The 23,463-nt window shown below is 38.6% G+C and overlaps 1 protein-coding gene across 3 annotated transcripts in view; it reads right to left on the bottom strand.

Annotated features, from left to right (window-relative positions):
• Positions 1-758: 758 nt before the first annotated feature.
• Positions 759-23,463, bottom strand: part of GPATCH2L (G-patch domain containing 2 like) — a 64,342-nt gene continuing 41,637 nt past the window's right edge. For all 3 annotated transcript variants that reach the window (XM_082649238.1, XM_082649240.1, XM_082649239.1), the window contains exons 9-10: positions 19,160-19,254; positions 759-6,860 (exon numbers count right to left, since the gene is read on the bottom strand). In XM_082649238.1, the coding sequence (XP_082505364.1) occupies positions 6,700-6,860; positions 19,160-19,254 (256 nt within the window). In that variant the 3' untranslated portion in view covers positions 759-6,699. The remainder of the gene's footprint in view (positions 6,861-19,159; positions 19,255-23,463) is intronic.

Genomic DNA, 23,463 nt, shown 5'->3' on the forward strand with positions numbered 1-23,463 from the left:
TTTTTAAAAATCTCCCCAGATGATCCTAGTGTGCAGCCAGGGTTAAAAACTACTGCTTCAGTGAACTGAGAATTAATAGACAAAGTACAGGAAAGAACAGTATTTAGTGCTAGTCAAGGGGTTCAAAGGGTGGAGGAAAGGCATTTTTGTTTGAAGAGGGAGTCTTTGAACGTGTTTAAATGCAAAGCCATATGTGTCAGGAGTGAGAAGCTGTATTGAGCAAGGCATCTGATCAAGGGAGAGGACCTTGAGTGTAAGAGAAGGGATTTGTTAGGGGGAGGACAGGAATTTTCAAGACAAAGAGGTGAGGAAGGGTGTATGTGAAGGTGTGTAAGCGGAGTTTCCCCATCTAATGCTCTATTATCTGTTAGGGGAGAGGTAAGATTAGCTGCTGGGGTTGAGAGAAGGTGGGGACTGAAAGGGTTTAAAATGGCCAGTTTGCAATAGCTGCTAACAATAGGTGGGAGGTTGAGCAAGATAAATATTTAGAGCAATTCAAATTGTCGCCATGATTTTGGGGTAGCAGATTTTCATGGAGAAATACATGGCCCACTGGGAGGAACAAGGTGTAGAGTCTATATGTAGTGAAACGGGTTGATTTAAGTCAGTCACCAAGGCTACTTATAAGTTCTCTGATATTTTCTTCCCTTTTTCAGTTAAACATTTGAATGAGGGATCTGCAAGGATCAGAACTCACTTCTAGCGAAAGAAAACACTATTTTCATAATTTACATCTTAAAATTTTTTATATTCCCACACCTTGATAATATCTAGTAACGCTAACATTTTTGGCCAGAGGTACTTTCAAATGGTTTTCAAGACGGAAAAGAAAAATTATGTGGTGCTTTAAAAGACTACAAAAATTGAAAGGAGAGCTAAACAGTCTATACATGTGTATTAATCATGTTTTATATTTCCAATATATTATGATGTTTTGACATCTTAAAAAAACTTTCTGGATGGGGAAAGATGACCCGTCTCAGGGCTGGCCGGTTCTTAGAGCCGGCAAAGGACTCAGCCTGCAGCATGCTTTTGATGTGCAAACTAACCACGTCTGATGGAGCCACACCTCCTCCATCTGGCCTGCACACCCCAGGACACAGTCATCCCAGGGCCAGGCACCAGGCAACTGGAGCCCACACTGTAGCCCTAAGGCCCTGGAATTATTCACTAGCCATGCCTAAACTGTTCTCCCTGCCCTGCTTTGCCAAGAAAATCCTGATCATGGCTCTGGCCTAAACCTATCACTTGTTCCCGTCTTCTGCCTCCTGACCCAAACTTGGTGTTTGTCCTGTGGCCCTGCATGGCAAACCGTGCCTCCTGTTTCTAGGGGAACTGTAACATTAGACTTTTCTTTCAATGGCACTGACCTTTCCGCGTCATCAGTCACCTTTATAAATAAAAATCCAGGCACGAAACATGAGCATCTGAGGAAATGATACTAGAGAACTCCTCCGTAGCCACACATATTCCAAGAGAAATTTGGTTCATAGGCTTTAGTAATAAAGTAGGGCCTAGGCCAATTCACACAAATAAAATCTAAAGAAAAAATGACCATACCACCACTTCAAAGCTTTAAGATTAGAGTACTGTCTTCTGACACACTGAATCCTAAGTCAGACGATGAAAAAATATAACATGTTGTTACTACTGGTTCCCAACCCCTGCGGAATCACTAGCTGAAAATGTAAAACAAAGACAGTAAGGTGTGATTAAGTGGGATCACTGAAAATTGATTTTTACATGCTCTGAAGTACTGAGATTAATTCCCAGCAAAAGATTACTAATAATTCAACAGGTATTTATTACACAATAGCTATGTACTCAGGGTGTTTTTTTCTTCCAATTATTTTTTTCATTTTTGTGAGCCATACTTAAAGACTTCATCATTATGAAAATATATGACATTTTCCCATGAAACTAAGATGTAATGAACAGGTATCATAAAATCATGGATGGCAGTATCTTACACAAATGTTTTACTGTCGGTTATGAAAATCAATGATCACTCACAGACTGAAAATCCATTGTTATACTTTAATTCACTTTTAAAAGGTTGTTTCTATCCATCTAAAAATGGCCTCAATGGCATTTTTCTCCACATCATCCTTTCTCAATATTTCCAGGAGATCTTTCAGGAACTTGAGGGAAAAAGTATGGGAAATAAAGACATTTAACAGTTTCTGCAAAGAACCATATACAAAACATCTCCATACTTATGGAGTAAAGTATAAGAGCACCTCAGAGCTTGGGGGGGACACCAGTATATTAAAACACTTCTTTTTAACTGTGGCAAAGCCTGCGGTTCTTAAACATCATTGTGCATCGTTCTTAAACATCAAGTCCCCTGGAGGGCTGGTAAAAGACCCCTGGGCCTCACCCTCAGAGTTTCTGATTCAGCAGATCTGCGGTGGGGGGAGAATGTATGCATGCTGTTGATCTCGGGGCCCTAGCAGCCCTGCTCTAAGCATCTCCTTCTCTTCCCCTTGCCTTCCCAGTCTGAACCTTGCCAAGATTCCTTTCCTTGGTGAACATCTTCAGGATCTGCCCCATTCTTCAATACTGTGCTTGGAAAATTTTTTTTCCCCCACATTTGACAATTTTACCAAGTGCAGTGCAGGGCAGTGGCAGGAAAACTTCTTTTGGCCATAAGTTTGTTTTGCTGGGCTTGTTAAAAACCTTCTAATCCACACTCTTCGGCAAGATCACTCAATTTCCTTTGTTTCTTTTCCATGTTGCTATTTCCAGGCATTTGATGTTCATCTGTTTCGTGATCTTGATGTTCATCTGTTTCGTGATCTTAATGAAAGCATGTGTGGGCCACTTGTGTTTAGTGCTAATAGCAGAACCCACCAATTTCCTCACCTTTTTTCCTCTGTGCCAGTTTTCTCATGGGGTAGGAACCCAACCTGATTGCTGTCACTAACTACACTAACTGTCACAACTGGAGAGGGAGATAAGGAAATACTGACAAGTAAAATGGGCAGCTGAAACATTAGCAAAGGAAGCAGCTGACAGCAAAAGCAAACCGCTTCTGCCACCCCTCCCACCATCCCATGAACCATGATACAGCCTATAAGCTATGCCCCCAACTAGACTGTATCCACTGCTGCTAGAGAAAGCCACTCTGTTCTCATCCCAGCTCAGATAAGGTTCACCAAATATACAGAATGCTGAATACGGCTAATGCTGTATTTTTACACAGCTTAATCCCCAGGAAATACAAAAGCTTGTGGCTCAGAATCATGGTAGTGAAGCCAAAATAAAGCAAAGGCTTGAAATGAATCAGGCATCCCCAGGAGCCTTTTCCTGGAGCCGAAGTGGAGAACCCATCACACCAGCAATGACAGTGCCACCTAGCTCCTTCCTCACGTGACACTCTGAGACTCGTTCACCTCTAAATGACTCACTGCTATGATAACTCTGCTCCTGTACTTTTAGCATCAGAACTTGCTATGCTGTGATCTAGACTGCATTTCTGGTTCCAAAGTAGAGATATGTCAGATTCACCTATTTGGGATTCACAAGTAGTTTAAATTACCTCTCCTAGGTATTGAGCTTTACTTAGCAAAGGATGCCATAAGCATCACGGATTAAGAAGCTTTATTTCAGCTTTTGGTCATTTTGCTGCCAAAATGGCCTCATTTGCAGCCTGTTTCTATAGCCCAGCAAAACTTTGTCACCTGAAATTTCCAATTGCATTTGATTTCTAAAGAATTCAAGGCTAAATGAGGCCTATTTATCGAGAACACACCACTCAATAAAGATCATACTCTGCCCCTCCAAACTTGGCACCATGTAAACAGCTATTAATTAACTCTTCTGAACAGTTCTTACCAAAAAGCAACACAAGTTTTGATGCAAATGAAGTTGTTCCCTTTAAAATACTGCACCTGAAAAATAATCTCAAATTCCCTTAAACCCGTAAGCAAAACTATCCTTTATGAATGATGCTCATGCAAGTACATAATGTTTTCGCCCATTGTGAAAAATACCCAAGATTAGGATTTAGACAAGCAGACTGGACAGCAAGCTGGGATAAATCAGAATCCTGAAATTAGGAAGAACTGTGGAACTCTGCTTTGGTTATTACTTTTGAGCAGATCAAACACAAGTGAGCTCAATGATTATCCTCAAAAGAAGCCAAGCTATAATTTTTTTTCAACAGATTTCAAAACCCGATTTTGAAATTATACCTTTTGTTGAAAGGTAACAGATTTCTCTTAATTTATGACATTATACACTTTGCCATATAAAAAGGAAATTTAAAATTTAAGATTCAAAATACACTTGATTCTAAGAGTATTCCTCTGGAATTGACTCATATAAAAAACAAGCAGAATAAGTCGGTGAATAATTCTGTAAGCATGCTCATGCAGCAGCTTAAAATAAGGAGCACAATTTACAACCCTGTATTGGAAGAATATTTGTGTGCTTAATGGCTATTCTCTTAGGCAATTAATTTTCTCTCCTAGTTATTACAGATATGGCATTTTGGGTTGCTCCCCACTGAAAGTATTCAAAATATGTAGGAAAGCTTGATCAAGAAAGATGATAAACATTCTGTTTATCTGGCATACTGTTTCAAAAATATGAATCTCAGAGTGACTCAGGTCTATCAATGACAACCCAAAGATTATAACCCAGGGCCAAGAAAGTCTGTAAGTCTGGGATTTTAGTCTTGACTTGATTATGAGATTTGGGGCAAGTCACTAAGACTGTTCTTGACTCTATAAAATGGTAGCAATCACCTACCTTTACATCATAGATGTTTAAAAGGTAAATAAAGTTGTACATACAAGTGATTTTTAATCGCAGGTAGAAAGGAGAATTATTAGGCTACATGTCATGAAGAAAAAGATGCTACCCGAACTACAGAGGTCTTAACAGGCGATGATCACAGGACTGATCTCTGAATGAGCCATGGAGCTTAGTGCAAAGAAAATAAAATTATTATGTTCATGAATTTCTCCCTTAAATCCAACAAATTATGTTAGAAATGTGTGCCTCGGGACACTATTGGGACTAGGTAAGAATGCACATATTACAACAAAAAGATACCTTCATCACTAAAACAACTGAGTAGAACCACTTTATATTCAACAGACATTATGTTTTCTATTCTGCTATGGGTGCAGCCATAGGAAGGGAAGTACACTCGCGACTGCACAAGAATCTGGGTGGCTCCCAGGGATGCTGGGCTGGCTTTAGCACTACTCCTCATGCCGTAATCTCCACCCGCCCCTCCCTCCACCATATTCCTTGTTGTGGACAACTGCCATGTTCTCAGTCTTACATTAAGTACTATGTAAACTTAGCTTCCAGTACCCCTTTCCCACCAGATTCACACCCACACCACTGACAAGGACATTCTGGCGCTACCAATGATAAGGACAACAATTTTTAAAGGAATACAACAGAGCGGCCCACCATTAAATTGTGTGTGAGAAAGGACAACTGCGCTTCAGGGAAAGAAAGGAGGCTCTGTCCTAGCAGGTGCAGGGGTGGGAGTTCCTCTAGAATGTCACAAGAGCGGCGGACACTTGAGAATGGCTTCTGTGTATCTCAGAGTAAAAGCATTCAATTTGTACAAAAAAGGGCCCTTCTGCCAACCAGGTCCCTCAACGACAGACAATCTTGATAATACTTTTTTAGAAAGGGTGGCTTTTCTTCAGAAGCTCTACGCAGTCACTTATTCCTCATTTTGACAAAGGAGCATCCAACTTGAGGCATGGCTGTATATATAACTCTTCATGCAGCTGAGCCGTCATAAACATACCAAGTATAAAGGCATGTCAAAAAGACATTTTTCCTCCCCAAAGTATGGCCTCAAAAAGCCATTATTATAATAGAGTATGAATTTCTGCTACAGGTTATTGACCTATAATACTAACAATAAAAGTCTTGTTTAGTACATAAAGGCTTACACCGCAACATGAAGTATTAAGACACAATCCACTGTTTTAAGTTTGCTGTACACCTAAAGCACCTTCTTCATGACACCGATCTGTATGTGTATATATATATAGGTCCTCTTTCAGTAGAACACAGACTTTGGAGATGAGGCAAAGTACAACGCAGCTGCTGGCGATTCCAACAGGACATCTAGAAAAATGGAGTAAGCTTCCAAGGCCCATGCTGCTGGTAGTCTTTTCTGAGGCTCCAAATTGAGTACTTGGTGGATTTATCTTATTGGCACTCTGCTTGAATCAAGACCAGGCTCAAAGGCAAGCCTTATCTCCTGCAAACAATTCCACACACAGATCTTAAATCTGTGTTTAACTTTGTCTGGAACTGGCTGCAAATTTGGAACTTCCTCAAATGGTATTAAAAGCTCTACACAAAAAATATGCAAAAGCAGTTACTAGTTCTTCAAGAAAAAAGACATACCTGCAAAACAGCAACAGCTCTGTAAACAGAGCTGTAGGTAACTGTTGGGACAGCAATAGCAATGTAACAAATAGAGCATAGGATGACCTTTTTTAAAAAAATTGCTGTCCTAATATTTTACAATAAAAAAAAAAAAGATTTTCACAATATGATTTTCTAAGAGAAAGAGTCCACTTCTTTGAAGAGGAGTCAGTCCTGGTGGCGAAAGGACTGGGAACGTCAATTAAGATATGCAAGACAATATAATACAAAGTCTAATATTTGTTTCAGCAACATCTAGTCGGCTCTTGGTGGGTGAAATTCTGCTGTCTAGCCGTATCCAGGGCTCTTTTCTTGTGGCATTTTAAAAAATGTAGCTGCAGTTGAGTCAGTGGTTTTCTCTGCAGCAGAGGTCCTGACCAACCACTCAGAGTTCGGAGATTTGGGGGCCTGTGATACTGGTATGGTTGGCTCCACTGCATCCATGTGAACTGGTAAGGGTGTTACAATAAAAGTAAGGAGGAAAAAAGTCAAAAGGAGACAAATTAGAATGAGAGAGATGTCAACACAAAACTTTCTTAATTCTTATACTTTATGTCCTATTAAACCAAGTGGCAACATAAAGTTTTTTTTTTTTTTAAACCAAAAAATAAAGGCAAGATTTAAGTAAGATAAGTATTGTATTTCTCCACCTCAGAAAATGGGTTTAACTGAACAAATGAATAAATTCAGTAGTACAAATTCATAATGTAGTAATAATCACTTATTAAGCATTTATGTGCCAGGCACTGTACTGTGTAAACAACGTATACTTATAATCTTATTTCTTAATGCAAACTCTTAGAAGTAGGTATCGTCATCTCCATTTCCTGGATCAGAAAACTAAGGCATAGAGAAAGTGGATAATTTGTTCAGGGACACAACTGGGCTGGTTAAGTAGCAAGACTCAAACTCATATACTGGACTCCAAGCCCTCTGCTCTTTCTACAACATCCTATGCCTCCAATACGACGGTGTCACCAATAAATACTGAATAATAAGGCAAATGGTAGAAAAATCACACACCAAGCCCATGGTTTTTCAACAAGCACATTAAGACATTCTGGACAGGATAATCATTGCTTGTGCAGGGCTGTCCTATTTTTTTTAGGACACTTACCATTCTGGACCCTGTCCCTGAATGCCAAAAGCATTCCCCAGTCATTGTGACAACGAAACACTGTCCTCACATCTCCAAATGCCCCCTGAGCAGAGCAGTACAAACCACCATCATACCCCCACTGTTGAAAACAAATATAGACACTAAAATAGAGCAAAATGTTAAAAAGTTTCGCTTTTATCCTGTTACAATAATTCCATTCCTAGGAATATAACCTAGAAAAGTAATTTTCAAATTATGTGTCACAAAATCAATGTAGTGGGTCATGACCAATACTTTTTTTTTCTTAATGAAAAAGATTAGATTATATCATAGTGCACCCAAGGGTTTATTTCAGATTTACAGGTACACCCAACATTCAAACATAAATTTCAGAAAGAAAAAAAAAAAACCTTGAAAGCTATTAACTCCATGGCACATATACAAGAGTTTTTAGAGGGTAGTGGCTTTCAAACATTTTGGAAACTGAATCATAGCAGCAAGAAATACATCTGACATCACCACCCAAATCTCTCTCTCTCTCTCTATTTCTCACACACATGTGCTCATTCACTCCTATTTAAGTGAAAATAAATTTCATAAAACTATAACTACCATTACTAGATGCTCACCAACCATGGTGAAAAAACTGTCCTAGATTCTTGGCTTGTTACCTTTTTGAGGAGTCCTATCCAAAGAAGAGGAATTAGACTATGGAAACTGTGCAATCTGCTTCTCTGGATACATTTCCTTCAGAAAATGAGAACTTTCTTTGTGATCTCATGGACACAGCAGTTACAAAGAAACCCTGCTCCTTAGAAATTGCAAGGGCCCCTTCTCCAAGAACTGGGTCTTGGTGCTCCAGCTGGGTGTCAGGCCTGAGCCTCTGAGATGGGAGAGCTGAGATCAGGACAATGGTCCACCAGAGACCTCCCGGCCCCTTGTAATATCAATCGGCGAGAGCTCTCCCAGAGATCTCCGTCTCAACTCTAAGAACCAGCTCCACTCAACGACCAGCAAGCTCCAGTGCTGGATACCCCATGCCAAACAACTAGCAAGACAGGAACACAACCCCACCCATTAGCAGTGAGGCTGCCTAAAATCATAATAAGGTCACAAATACACGACCAGACATGGTCCTGCCCACCAGAAAGACAAGATCCAGCCTCATCCATCAGAACACAGGCACCAGTCCCCTCCAGCAGGAAGCCTACACATCCCACGGAGCCAACATTACCCACTGGCGGCAGACACCAAAAACAATGGAAAATACAAACCTGCAGACTGTGAAGAGAAGACCCAAAAAACACAGTAAGTTAAGCAAAATGAGAAGACAGAGAAATACACAGCAGATGAAGAAGCAAGGTAAAAACCCACCAGACCAAACAAATGAAGAGGAAATAGGCAGTCTACCTCAAAAAGAATTCAGAGTAATGACAGTAAAGATGATAGAAAATCCTGGAAACAGAATGGAGAAAATAAAAGAAATGTTTAACAAGAACCTAGAAGAACTAAAGAGCAAACAAACAATGATAAACAACACAATAAATGAAATTAAAAATTCTCTAGAAGAAATCAATAGCAGAATAACTGAGGCCAAAGAACGGATAAGTGACCTGGAAGATAAAATAGTGGAAATAACTACTGCAGAGGAGAATAAAGAAAAAAGAATGAAAAGAATTGAGGACAGTCTCAGAGACCTCTGGGACAACATTAAATGCACCAACATTTGAATTATAGGGGGTCCCAGAAGAAGAAAAAAAGAAAGGGACTGAGAAAATACTTGAAAAGATTATAGTTGAAAACTTCTCTAATATGGGAAAGGAAATAGTCAATCAAGTCCAGGAAGTGCAGAGAGTCCCATACAGGATAAATCCAAGGAGAAACATGCCAAGACACATATAAATCAAACTATCAAAAATTAAATACAAAGAAAAAATATTAAAAGCAGCAAGGGAAAAGCAACAAATAACATATAAGGGAATCCCCATAAGGTTAACAGCTGATCATTCAGCAGAAACTCTGCAAGGCAGAAGGGTGTGGTAGGACACATTTAAAGTGATGAAAGGGAAAAAACCTACAACCAAGATTACTCTACCCAGAAAGGATCTCATTCAGATTCGATGGAGAAATTAAAACCTTTACAGACACGCAGAAGCTAAGAGAATTCAGCACCACCAAACCAGCTCTACAACAAATGCTAAAGGAACTTCTCTAGGCAGGAAACACAAGAGAATGGAAAAACTTACAATAACAAACCCAAAACAATTCAGAAAATGGTAACAGGAACATACATATCGATAATTACTTTAAATGTAAATGGATTAAATGTTCCAACTAAAAGACAAAGACTTGCTGAATGGATACAAAAACAAGACCCATATATACGCTGTCTACAAGAAACCCACTTCAGACCTAGGGACACATACAGACTGAAAATGAGAGGATGGAAAAAGATATTCCATGCAAATGGAAATCAAAAGAAAGCTAGGGGGCTTCCCTGGTGGCGCAGGGGCTGAGAGTCCGCCTGTCGATGCAGGGGACACAGGTTCGTGCCCCGGTCTGAGAAGATCCCACATGCCGCGGAGTGGCTGGGCCCGTGAGCCATGGCCGCTGAACCTATGTGTCCGGAGCCTGTGCTCCACAGCGGGAGAGGCCACAACAGTGAGAGGCCTGTGTACCGCAAAAAAAACAAAACAAAACAAAAACCAAAAAAACAAACAAAAAAAAGAAAGCTAGAGTAGCAATTCTCATATCAGACAAACTAGAGTTTAAAATAAAGACTATTACAAGAGACAAAGAAGAACACTACATAATGATCAAGGAATCAATCCAAGAAGAAGATATAAAAATTGTAAATATTTACGCACCCAACATAGGAGCACCTCAATACATAAGGCAAATGCTAACAGCCATAAAAGGGGAAAGCAACAGTAACACAATCACAGTAGGGGACTTTAACACCCCACTTTCACGAATGGGCAGATCATCCAAAATGAAAATAAATAATTAAACACAAGCTATAAATGACACATTAAACAAGATGGACTTAATTGATATTTATAGGACGTTCCATCCAAAAACAGAATACACTTTCTTCTCAAGTGCTCATGGAACATTCTCCAGGATAGATCATATCTTGGGTCACAAATCAAGCCTTGGTAAATTTAAGAAAACTGAAATCGTATCAAGTATCTTTTCTGACCACAATGCTATGAGACTAGATATCAATTATAGGAAAAAAACTTTAAAAATGCAAACACAAGGAGGCTAAACAATACGCTACTAAATAACCAAGAGATGACTAAAGAAATCAAAGAGGAAATCAAAAAAACTTAGAAACAAATGACAATGAAAACACGACAACCCAAAACCTATGGGATGCAGCAAAAGCAGTTCTAAGAGAGAAGTTTATAGCAATACAATCCTACATCAAGAAACAAGAAACATCTCAAATAAACAACCTAACCTTACACCTAAAGCAAATAGAGAAAGAAGAACAAAAAAACCCCAAAGTTAGCAGAAGGAAAGAAATCATAAAGATCAGTTCAGAAATAAATGAAAAAGAAATGAAGGAAACGATAGCAAAGATCAATAAAACTAAAAGCTGGTTCTTTGAGAAGATAAAATTGATAAACCATTAGCCAGATTCATCAAGAAAAAAAGGGAAAAGACTCAAATCAACAGAATTAGAAATGAAAAAGGAGAAGTAACAACTGACACTGCAGAAATACAAAAGATCATGAGAGATTACTGCAAGCAACTCTATGACAAAAAAATGGACAACCTGGAAGAAATGGACAAATTCTTAGAAAAGCACAACTTTCCAAGACTGAACCAGGAAGAAATAGAAACTATAAACAGACCAATCACAAGCACTGAAATTGAAACTGTGATTAAAAATCTTCCAACAAAAAAAGTCCCAGGACCAGATGGCTTCACAGGCGAATTCTATCAAACATTTAGAGAAGAGCTAACACCTATCCTTCTCAAACTCTTCCAAAATATAGCAGAGGGAGGAACACTCCCAAACTCATTCTATGAGGCCACCATCACCTTGAGACCAAAACCAGACAAAGATGTCACAAAAAAAGAAAACTACAGGCCGCTAACACTGATGAACATAGATGTAAAAATCCTCAACAAAATACTGGCAAACAGAATCCAACAACACATTAAAAGGATCATACACCATGATCAAGTGGTGTTTATCCCAGGAATGCAAGGATTCTTCAATATACGCAAATCAATCAATGTGATAAACCATATTAACAAGGTGAAGGATAAAAACTATATGATCATCTCAATAGATGCAGAAAAAGCTTTTGACAAAATTCAACACCAGTTTATGATAAAAACCCTGCAGAAAGTAGGCATAGAGGGAACTTACCTCAACATAATGAAGGGCATATATGACAAACCCACAGCCAACATCGTTTTTAATGGTGAAAAACTGAAACCATTTCCACTAAGATCAGGAACAAGACAAGGTTGCCCACTCTCACCACTATTATTCAACATAGTTTTGGAAGTTTTAGCCCTAGCAATCAGAGAAGAAAAAGAAATAAAAGGAATTCAAATCGGAAAAGAAAAAGTAAAACTGTCACTGCTTGCAGATGACATGATACTACACATAGAGAATCCTAAAGATGCTACCAGAAAACTACTAGAGCCAATCAATGAATTTGGTAAAGTAGCAGGATACAAAATTAATGCACAGAAATCTCTGGCATTCCTATACACTAATAATGAAAAATCTGAAAAAGAAATTAAGGAAACACTCCCATTTACCACTGCAACAAAAAGAATAAAATACCTAGGAATAAACCTACCTAAGGAGGCAAAAGATCTGTATGCAGATAACTGTAAGACACTGATGAAAGAAATTAAAGATGATACAAACAGATGGTGAGATATACCATGTTCTTGGATTGGAAGAATCAACACTGTGAAAATGACAACACGACCCAAAGCAATCTACAGATTCAATGCAATTCCTATCAAATTACCAATGGCATTTTTCACAGAACTAGAACAAGAGTTTTTACAGTTTGTATGGAAAGACAAAAGACCCCTAATAGCCAAAACAATCTTGAGAATGAAAAACGGAGCTGGAGGAATCAGGCTCCCTGACTGGAGACTATATTACAAAGCTACAGTAATCAAGACAGTATGGTACTGGCACAAAAACAGAAATATAGATCAATGGGACAGGATAGAAAGCCCAGAGATAAACCCACACACATAGGGTAACCTTATCTTTGACAAAGGAGGCAAGAATATACAAGGGAGAAAAGACAGCCTCTTCAATAAGTGGTGTTGGGAAAACTGGACAGCTACATGTAAAAGAATGAAATTAGAACACTTCCTAACACCATACACAAAAGTAAAACAAAAATGGATTAAAGACCTAAATGTAAGGCCAGAAACTATCAAACTCTTAGAGGAAAACATAGGCAGAACACTATGACATAAATCACAGCAAGATCCTTCTTGACCCACCTCCTACAATAATGGAAATAAAATCAAAAATAAACAAATGGGACCTAATGCAACTTAAAAATCTTTGCACAGCCAAGGAAACCATAAAGAAGACAAAAAGACAACCCTCAGAATGGGAGAAGATATTTGCAAATGAAGCAACTGACAAAGGATTAATCTCCTAAATATACAAGCAGCTCATGCAGCTCAATATCCAAAAAAACAAACAAACAATCCAAAAATGGGCAGTAGACCAAAACAGACATTTCTCCAAAGAAGATATACAGATTGCCAACAAACACATGAAAGGATGCTCAAGATCACTAATCATTAGAGAAATGTAAATCAAAACTACAATGAGGTATCATCTCACACCAGTCAGAATGGCCATCATCAAAAAGTCTTCAAATAGTAAATGTTGGAGAGGGTGTCAAGAAAAGGGAACTCTCTTTCACTGTTGGTCGGAATGTAAATTGATACAGCCACTATGGAGAACAGTATGGAGGTTAAAAAACTAAAAACAGAACTACCATACGACACAGCAATCCCACTACTGGGCATATACCCGGAGAAAACCATAATTCAAAAGGAGTCATGGGGCTTCCCTGGCAGCACAGTGGTTGAGAGTCCGCCTGCCGATGCAGGGGACGCGGGTTTGTGCCCCGGTCCGGGAGGATCCCACATGCCGTGCAGCGGCTGGGCCTGTGAGCCATGGTCGCTGAGCCTGCACGTCCGGAGCCTGTGCTCCGCAACGGGAGAGGCCACAACAGTGAGAGGCCCGCGTACCGCAAAAAAAAAAAAGTCATGTACCACAATGTTCATTGCAGCACTATTTACAATAGCCAGGACATGGAAGCAACCTAAGTGTCCATTGACAGATGAATGGATAAAGAAGATGTGGCACATATATACAATGGAATATTACTCAGCCATAAAAAGAAACGAAATTGAGTTATTTGTAGTGAAGGCGGATGGACCTAGAGTCTGCAGACTCTAAGTCAGAAAGAGAAAAACAAATACCGTATGCTAAAAAAAAAAAAAAAAAGGTTGTTAAGAACCTAGGGGCAGGACAGGAATAAAGACGCAGACGTAGAGAATGGACTTGAAGACATGGGGAAGGGGAAGGGGAAGCTGGGATGAAGTGAGAGAGTGGCACGGACACATATACACCACCAAAAGTAAAATAGATAGCTAGTGGGAAGCAGCTGCATAGCACAGGGAGATCAGCTTGGTGCTTTGTGACCACCTAGAGGGGTGGGATAGGGAGGGTAGGAAGGAGATGCAAGAGGGAGGGGATATATGGATACGTATAGCTAGCTGATTCACTTTGTGATACAGCAGAAACTAACACACCACTGTAAAGCAATTACACTCCAATAAAGATGTTAAAAAAACCAAACCAAAACAAAAAAACTCTGTCCTAGAAAAACTTTGTTTTGCTACATATTTTTTATTATGGTAAAATATATATAAAATGTACCATTCTAATAATTTCTAAGCATACTGTTCAGTAGCATTTAGTATATTCACATTGTTGCACAACCATTACCACCATCCATGTCCAGAACTTTCTCATCATCCCAAATGGAAACTGTCTACCCATTAAACAATAACTCCACATTCTCTTCCTCCTGCAGCCCCCGGCAACCAGCATTCTAGTCTCTGTTTCTACAAATTGGATTGTTTTAGGTACCTCTTATAAGTGGAATCATACAGTATTCATCCTTTTGTGTTTGGCTTATTTCACTTAACATGTTGCCTTCATCCATGTTGTAACATTCATAATTTCATTCTTATAATGAAGGTTTTCAGACTGAGTAATAACCTACTGAATGTATATACCACATTTTATTTATCCATTCATCCAGTGATGAACAGTTGGGTTGTTTCTACTTTTTGGCTACTGTCAATAATGCTGCTATGAACATGGGTGTACAAATATCTATTTGAATCTTTGCTTTCAATTCTTTTGGGTATACATCCAGAAGCAGAACTACCATGGATCACATGGTAGTTTTATGTTTAAATTTTTGAGGAACTACCGTATCTTTTTCCACAGTGGCTGCATTATTTTACATTCCCACCAGCAATGCACAAGGTTTCCAATTTCTCCACATCCTTCAAACAACAACTTTTTTTCTTTTTTTTTGATATAGCTATCCTAAGAACTGTGAAATGGCCAAGAGAAACTTTTGCATATGTTTACCTGAAGAATGGTGCAGTACTTTTCACAATAGCGTAAAACAGCATAAGAATATGACTGAAATGTTCATCAAGAACAGTTAATTGTATTATATCTGTCAACTGATAAAATGGAATACCATACATATGGCAGTAAGAAAATGAATGGATTCTGGTAGGATAAGACCTGAACGAATCTCAAGAACATAAATGGGTGAAACTTGTAACTTATAAAATACAACATTCCATTACACAAGGTTCAAAAACATGCAAAACTAGACAATATACTGCTTAGAGATACATATGTCTGTAAAAACTAGTTGAAAAAAACAAAGAATGACAAATGATTAACCAAAAATATATATCAGGATAATGGTTACCTCTGAGGAGAGTGGGAAGAAAAATTTAAAGGTGATGTTCCTTTTCTTAAAGTGGATGGTGGGTATATGGATAGTTGCTGTATTGGTTTTCTTTATATCTTATACATTTTCTATAAATATTCTTTTGTGGCCATTCAATATTTATTTTAAAAAACATTTTTAACTTTAGAAAACATTTAAACTTAATTAAAAGGCACAGTAGGCAATAAGAGTCTGCCCTATGACTCCTGAGACAAGGGCCAACCTGAAATGGAACTACTACTGAATCCAATCACAGGATTAGAATAATATTGAGAATAACTGTTTCATCTTTAATATTCTATTCATTTATTCATACAACAAATATCTAGAGACTGCTCTATGTGTGGAGCATTATTTTTTAGATGCAGTGGGGTACAGCAGTGAGCAAGACAGGTAAAAATTCCTGCCCTTGTGAATGCATCGCTAGCATTGCTGGCCTGGTATTTGAAATCTTATGTAACTAATTAACAGGTTAACTGTTGGGTACCCTTCTAAGGACACATATCCTATCCCAGGGTGAAGAAGGTCAGAAATGGCTCTTGGATGGCCAAAACAGTCAGGGCTCGTGGGAATTCCCTGCCGGTCCAGTGGTTAGGACTCCGCGCCTCCACTGCAGAGGGCACGGATTCAATCCCTGGTCAGGGAAGTAAGATCCCGCCAAAAAAAAAAAAAAAAAAAAAAGTCAGGTCTCTTAACAGAATATCTTATTATCCCAATTCTCCTTCACCTACAGCCATGTGTTTACTTTTTTTTTTTTTAATTTTTTAAATTTTTTTGCGGTATGCGGGCCTCTCACTGCTGCGGCCCCTCCCGCCGCAGAGCACAAGCTCCGGACGCGCAGGCTCAGCGGCCATGGCTCACGGGCCCAGCCGCCCCGCGGCATGTGGGATCCTCTCGGACCGGGGCACGAACCCGCGTTCTCCACATCGGCAGGCAGACTCTCAACCACTGCGCCACCAGGGAAGCCCCATGTGTTTACTTTATGAAGGAATGGGATTTGCCCACCCAAAGCTCTGATTTGCCATTCTAATGAAGAAAATCATCTCAAGGAAAAGAAGTCATATTTTCATCTGAGTTCCTTATGTTTCTTATAACTACTTAAGTCTCTCAAATTTTAGAGAAAATAACCCTTTTTTCTCTTCCAGTTACAATCTTTAAGAAAATATATGACAGCTGGTACACTTCAGCATGAGGGAGACATTGGTGGGCATTCCCTGTTCTGGTGTATCGACCTGAAAAGCAGGTTAACACAGTTACTCACTAGGATCCAGGGGTGGATCTGTACACCAGGCACCTGCATGTTATAAAGCCATAGAGGAAAGGGGAGTGGAGATAAAAATGAAGAAAATAGAGGTGCTACACTTTCAAGATGGATCTACCTAATGACCCTATGAAAAGGTCCTTTTCCCTGGCCTTTGTTAATATTAGTACGAAAAAGACAGGAAGGCATGTTATTCCCTTTTGCTCTTCACCTTTCTAGCCTTATTAATATCTTTAAATGCAGTCAACTTAAAACTTTCCACTAGTGGGGGAGGGGAAAAGGGAAAAGATTTGTGGCTGCATGTTTAAGAAAGAAGCTGAATTCATCACAGTGACAGGAGAGAGTGTTGGCAGAGATCTGAGCTATTTATTCTTTTAGGAAAATCCTATAAAGAATGACACAAGGAAGCCTCTATCTGCAGTCTTGTTCATCACACTGGTGAGGAGTCCGATAACAGATGTATGCAGGAGCATGATTTAATGGCAGGAGCTGGCCCCTGATGTGTATTAATACAGCGGCAAAGCGGAACGCACCTCTCTTCATCACTCATTTCTATAAAAGAGGTGGAATCCGAGATGGCCCGACGTTAGGCAGAGCAAGCCCATTTGTTCTACTGACTGATGGCGTGGGCTTGGGCTATGTCCTTCACCTCCATGGGGCACTCAGGTTGTGGATAGAAAACAAAAAAAAATGTTCAGTGAAGCAGGCCTGAGTCAACAAGTGAGAGGAGTTGGGCTCAGTAGGGGAAATGCTGAATGCTCAAGTCTTGGTTAATACTTCCCAGTACATTTCCTGATTTGAATATGGAATAAGGATTATAAACTTCTCAACAGCTCTTCTCTTATAAACAACTAAAAGCTAAAAATAGAGCTAGATATTAAGGGGGAAAAAAAGAACAAAAAGGTAAAGACTGTGTTTTATTGCTTCCAATTCCACAGACTGGATGAGGATCTGGGTTTTGACATGGAGTCATGGTTTGGAACCAATTCTGTCGTATACAAGACCAAACACCTGCAGTGTTTAAGAGGGCAGCTCAAGAGTCATAGGGAAATTGGTCTGATCTTGGCTCTACAATTTATTAACCATATAACCTCAGTGAGTGATTTAACCTCTCTAAGCCTTAATTTTCCCATGTGTAAACTGGGAATAAAAACAGCATCTGCCTTATAAAGTTGTTGCAAAGGTTAAGTGAAATAATTCATGTAAAATGTTCAGCTCAGAGCACAGCCATGTGAAAATCCCTAAGAAAAACTTACTACAATCATCAGACCCATGGTTAAGAATGTTCAGTATGAACCACTGCCAAGCAACCATTCCAAACAGAAGCTCAAACAGGTCAATTTCAGAGTATGCTGAAACTTACTAAGTAAAGTTAGAGAAATAAGAGTTCCTATCTATCTCAGGTCTACTCTTTACTCAGGCATCAATTACTTTGATCTATATAATATATAGTATTTTCTGAAGAAAATAAAGTAATTTATGATATGCTCAATTCCCTCAGAGTGAATTCACCATCATCAAGAAAATAACCATAGGTATTTCTGATAGGTCCTACAAGCAGATATGCCCTTTTTAACCAGAGCAATTCACCCCAAAATGTATTGAAATACACAAAGTATTATTTCCTATGATTAATAATTACATTTAATTATCTTCTCTTAACTTCAAAGAAAAATATCTATAGACATCCAGTATTCTTGCTGATATAAATACGTAATTATTCCCCTTTTTTCATTTAAGGATAACATACCTGTATGTATGTAAACGTGCAGCTCAGTGAATCTTTACATGCATACACACTCATGTAATCCCCACCTAGTTCTTGATATAAAGTATTTCCAGCATCCCAGAAGACTTTTTTATGTCCTCCTCTGGTCACTACCTCCCACTGAAGATAACCATTATTTTGGTTTCTATGAACCAGTTTTGCCTAGAAAACCTTAAGTTTTAACGTGAAAACTTAATTAGAAATTTCTTGAACGGTAGAATATTAGCACTCTACTAGACATTAAAACAGTGATAATGTATTGTGCTGTATACCAAACATGAAAGTAAATAAATCCATATGGCTCCTTCGCTATTGACTAAACTGCCACCCTACCAGGATTTTCATTACCACACACGAATTTCCTGTCTGTGCTAGAGCAAAAGTACAGATGACTAAAGACTGTTGATAGTGGAATATAGGGATTCAAACTCAAGAAAGCTGTAAGACACAGTGGAAAAGCACAGACTTCAGGGTCAGAGATGAAAAGGTATATAAAACATATAATTTAGTGCCTGACACACAGTAGGTGGTCAATAAAGGATAACTACATATATAATTACTGGCACTTGGGCTGGACAGAGATGCTGTAGCCACAGGTTTCCGTTTCCTCTTGATGTCACGTGAACATGGCGGTCCTAGGTGTATGTTTGCCTGTCTGCAGATATGAGAAAGAAAAAATACTGTTTTAACTTCGTAATTCTTATTGTAAGAGAATATGTTCAGCCCAGATGAAACCCCTGACCCATTATAGACATAGACTAACAAAATGGGCACCATCCTTTGCCATCAAGTGTCAGTACAAGTTTATTCAGAATTAATCATAACTTATTCTTTATATACTATATATACCCACTGTAAACTTCTTATCTGAATTCATGATTAATTTCAATAAGTATGTATTTCATTACATGCTCTTTTTTGTACAATTATTTTTCATAAAAACTATAACCGAAATTGTTCTAAACTCACTAATGAAATACCTATTCCCAACTGGTAATATATTGAAAAGTTTAACATTACATGAACACAGATATTTGCACAGAATTTTAATAGGAAGTTTAACCCTTCTATCACTATAAATCTGGATTTTTAATAGTGTCTATATTACATAATAAGTTTAGTTTCTGTGATTTTTAAAAACATTATGTGGCAAAAATATGTTCCCTCAACTGAATATTCAGCTTATTTAAAAAAAAAAAAAAAGGGGGGGACTTCCCTGGCGGTCCAGTGGTTAAGACTCTGCGCTTCCACTGCAGGGGGTGTGCGTTTGATCCCTGGTCAGGGAACTAAGATCTCATATGCCACACGTCGCGGCCAGAAGAAAAAAAAAGAGTGAGAGCTTCAAAGCTAGAAAAGCAAAACATTCTCTGAAAGGCAATGGACTTAACAATGAAATAGCTGGTAAGCTATTTTTTTTAACTTTTATTTTTATATTGGAGTATAGTTGATTTACAATATTGTGTTAGTTTCAGGTGTACAGCAAAGTGATTCAGTTAAACATATACATATATCCATTCTTTTTCAGATTCTTTTCCTATACAAGTTATTACAGAACACTGAGTAGAGTTCCCTGTGCTATACAGTAGGTCCCTGTTGATTATCTATTTTATATGTAATAGTGTATACGTGTTAATCCCAAACTCCTAATTTATCCCTCCTACAACCTTTCCCATTCAGTAACCATAAATTTGCTTTCTACGTGTTTCTGTTTTGTAAGTAAGTTCATTTGTACAGCTTTTTAGATTCCACACAAAAGTGATATCGTATGGTATTTGTCTTTGTCTGACTTACTTCACTTAGTATGATAATCTCTAGGTCCATCCATGTTGCTGTAAACGGCATTATTTCATTCCTTTTTATGGCTGAGTAATATTCCACTGTATATACGTACCACATCTTCTTTATCCATTCTTCTGTCAATGGACATTTAGGTTGCTTCTATACCTTGGCTATTGTAAATAGTGCTGCAATGAACATTGGGGTGCATGTATCTTTTTTTTAACATCTTTATTGGAGTATAATTGCTCCACAACGGTGTGTTAGTTTCTGCTTTATAACAAAGTGAATCAGCTATATATACACATATATCCCCATATCTCCTCCCTCTTGTGTCTCCCTCCCACCCTCCCTATCCCACCCTCTAGGTGGTCACAAAGCACTGAGCTGATCTCCCTGTGCTATGTGGATGCTTCCCACCAGCTATCCACTTTACACTTGGTAGTGTATATATGTCCATGCCACTCTCTCACTTTGTCCCAGCTTACCCTTCCCCCTCCCCGTGTCCTCAAGTCCATTCTCTATGTCTGCGTCTTTATTCCTGTCCTACCCCTAGGTTCTTCAGAAACCTTTTTTTTTTTTTCTAGATTCCATATATATGTGTTAGAATATGGTATTTGTTTTTCTCTTTCTGACTTACTTCACTCTGTATGACAGACTCATTTTCTCTGGATATATGCTCAGGAGTGGACTGCTGGATCATATGATAATTCTATTTTTAGTTTTCTGAGGAGCCTCCACACTGTTTTCTACAGTGGATGCACTAACTTACATTCCCACCAACAATGTAGGAGGGTTCCCTTTTCTCCACACCCTCTCCAGCATTTCTTATTTGTAGACTTTTTAATGATGGCCATTCTGACTGGCATGAGGTGGTACCTCACTGTAGTTTTGATTTGCATTTCTCTAATGATTAGTGATGTTGAGCATCTTTTCACATGCATTGTGGCCATCTGTATGTCTTCTTTGGAGAAATGTCTTTTTAGATCTTCTGCCCACTTTTTGACTGGCTTGTTTATTTTTTTTGCCATTGAGCTGCATGAGCTGTTTGTATATTTTGGAGATTGATCCCTTGTCAGTTGATTCGTTTGCAAATATTTTCTCCCATTCTGTGGGTTGTCTTTTTGTTTTGTTTATGGTTTCCTTTGCTGTGCAAAAGCTTTTAAGCTTAATCAGGTCCCATTTGTTTATTTTTGTTTTTATTTTCATTACTCTAGGAGGTGGATCCAAAAAGATATTGCTGTGATTTATGTCAAAGAGTGTTCTACCTATGTTTTCCTCTAAGAATTTTATAGTATCTGGTCTTATATTTAGGTCTTTAATCCACTTTGAGTTTATTTTTGTGTATGGTGTTAAGAGAATATTCTAATTTCATTCTTTTACAAGTAGCTGTCCAGTGTTCCCAGCTCCACTTATGGAAGAGACTGTCTTTTCTCCATTGTATATTCTTGCCTCCTTTTGTTGTAGATTAATTGACCACAGATGCATGGATTTATCTCTGGACTTTCTATCCTGTTCCACTGATCTGTATTTCTGTTTTTGTGCCAGTACCAATACTGTTTTGATGACTGCAGCTTTGTAGCATAGCCTGAAGTCAGGGAGCCTGATTCCTCCATCTCTGTTTTTCTTTCTCAAGATTGCTTTGGCTATTCTGGGTCTTTTGTGTCTCCATACAAATTTTAATATTTTTTGTTCTAGTTCTGTGAAAAATGCCATTGGTAATTTGATGGGGATTGCACTGAATCTGCAGATTGCCTTGGGTAGTACAGTCATTTTGACAATACTGATTCTTCCAATCCAAGAATATATTTTTCCATCTGTTTGTCTCATCTTCGATTTCTTTCATCAGTGTCTTATAGTTTTCGGAATACAGGTCTTCTGCCTCTTTAGGTAGGTTTACTCCTGGCATTATATTATTTTTGATGCAATGGTAAAAGGGATTGTTTCCTTAATTTCTCTTTCTGATCTTTTGTTGTTAGTGTACAGAAATCAAAGAAATTTCTGTGTATTAATTTTGTATCCTGCAACTTTACAGAATTCACTGATGAGCTCTAGTAGTTTTCTGGTAGCATCTTTAGAATTTTCTATGTATAGTATCATGTCATCTGCAAACAGTGACGGTTTTACTTCTTCTTTTCCAATTTGGATTTCTTTCATTTCTTTTTCTTCTCTGATTGCCATAGCTAGGATGCTGGCATGCTATTTCAGTTCCCTACTTCCTCCTTCCTCTCAACCTAGATAGATCCTACCCCTGACTAAGGACCAAGCTGAGCCTCACGTTTATACAAAGTTTTCCTTGAACATCTTAGGCCTTATCTACCATGAATCATTATTTAACCGGTGTATACATATCTTTTTTCCCTAATGAAGCTAATCTCCTTGAGAACAGGGACTATATTTACATTTCTTTCATAATTTTCCAGTGACCTACCAACTTCTGCACAAGGCATATAGCTGATCCCCACTAAATATCTGTTGAATAAAACTGATACGAATGACTACAAGTTCTAAAAACAAAATACTCAACTGTACACTTATAGGTGGTTAAAATGGTAAAAAAAAATTTTTTTTGGCCGTGTCGCACAGCTTACAGGATCTTAGTTGCCCACCAGGATTGAACCCGGGCCCACAGCAGTGAAAGTGTCAAGTCCTAACCACTGGACTGCCAGGGAATTCCCTAAAATGGTAAATTTTATGTTACGATATTTTACCACAATTTTTAAAACATAGCCAGAGTACAAAACATATAAAAAGGACTCTAATAAAATTATATCAGATGAACTCCTAATTCGTAGTCCTAGTTGGGGATTCAATCTCATGGCTTAATAGTCTTAAAACTGAAACCTCAGTCAAATCTAAAAGAACCTAGTTGGCAAGGCAACAAGACTACTGTTGAATGGGCAAATTTTCCTATTCAGAGGTCCCCAATCTGGCAACTTCCACAGTTTAAAAGCATATGGAGGGCTTCCCTGGTGGTGCAGTGGTTAGGAATCCGCCTGCCAATGCAGGCGACACAGCTTCGAGCCCTGGTCCTGGAAGATCCCACATGCTGCGGAGCAACTAAGCCCACGTGCCCCACAGCTACTGG

This window comes from Grampus griseus, assembly GCF_964374135.1.
Source record: "Grampus griseus genome assembly, chromosome: 2".
Classification (NCBI taxonomy): Eukaryota; Metazoa; Chordata; class Mammalia; order Artiodactyla; family Delphinidae; genus Grampus; species Grampus griseus.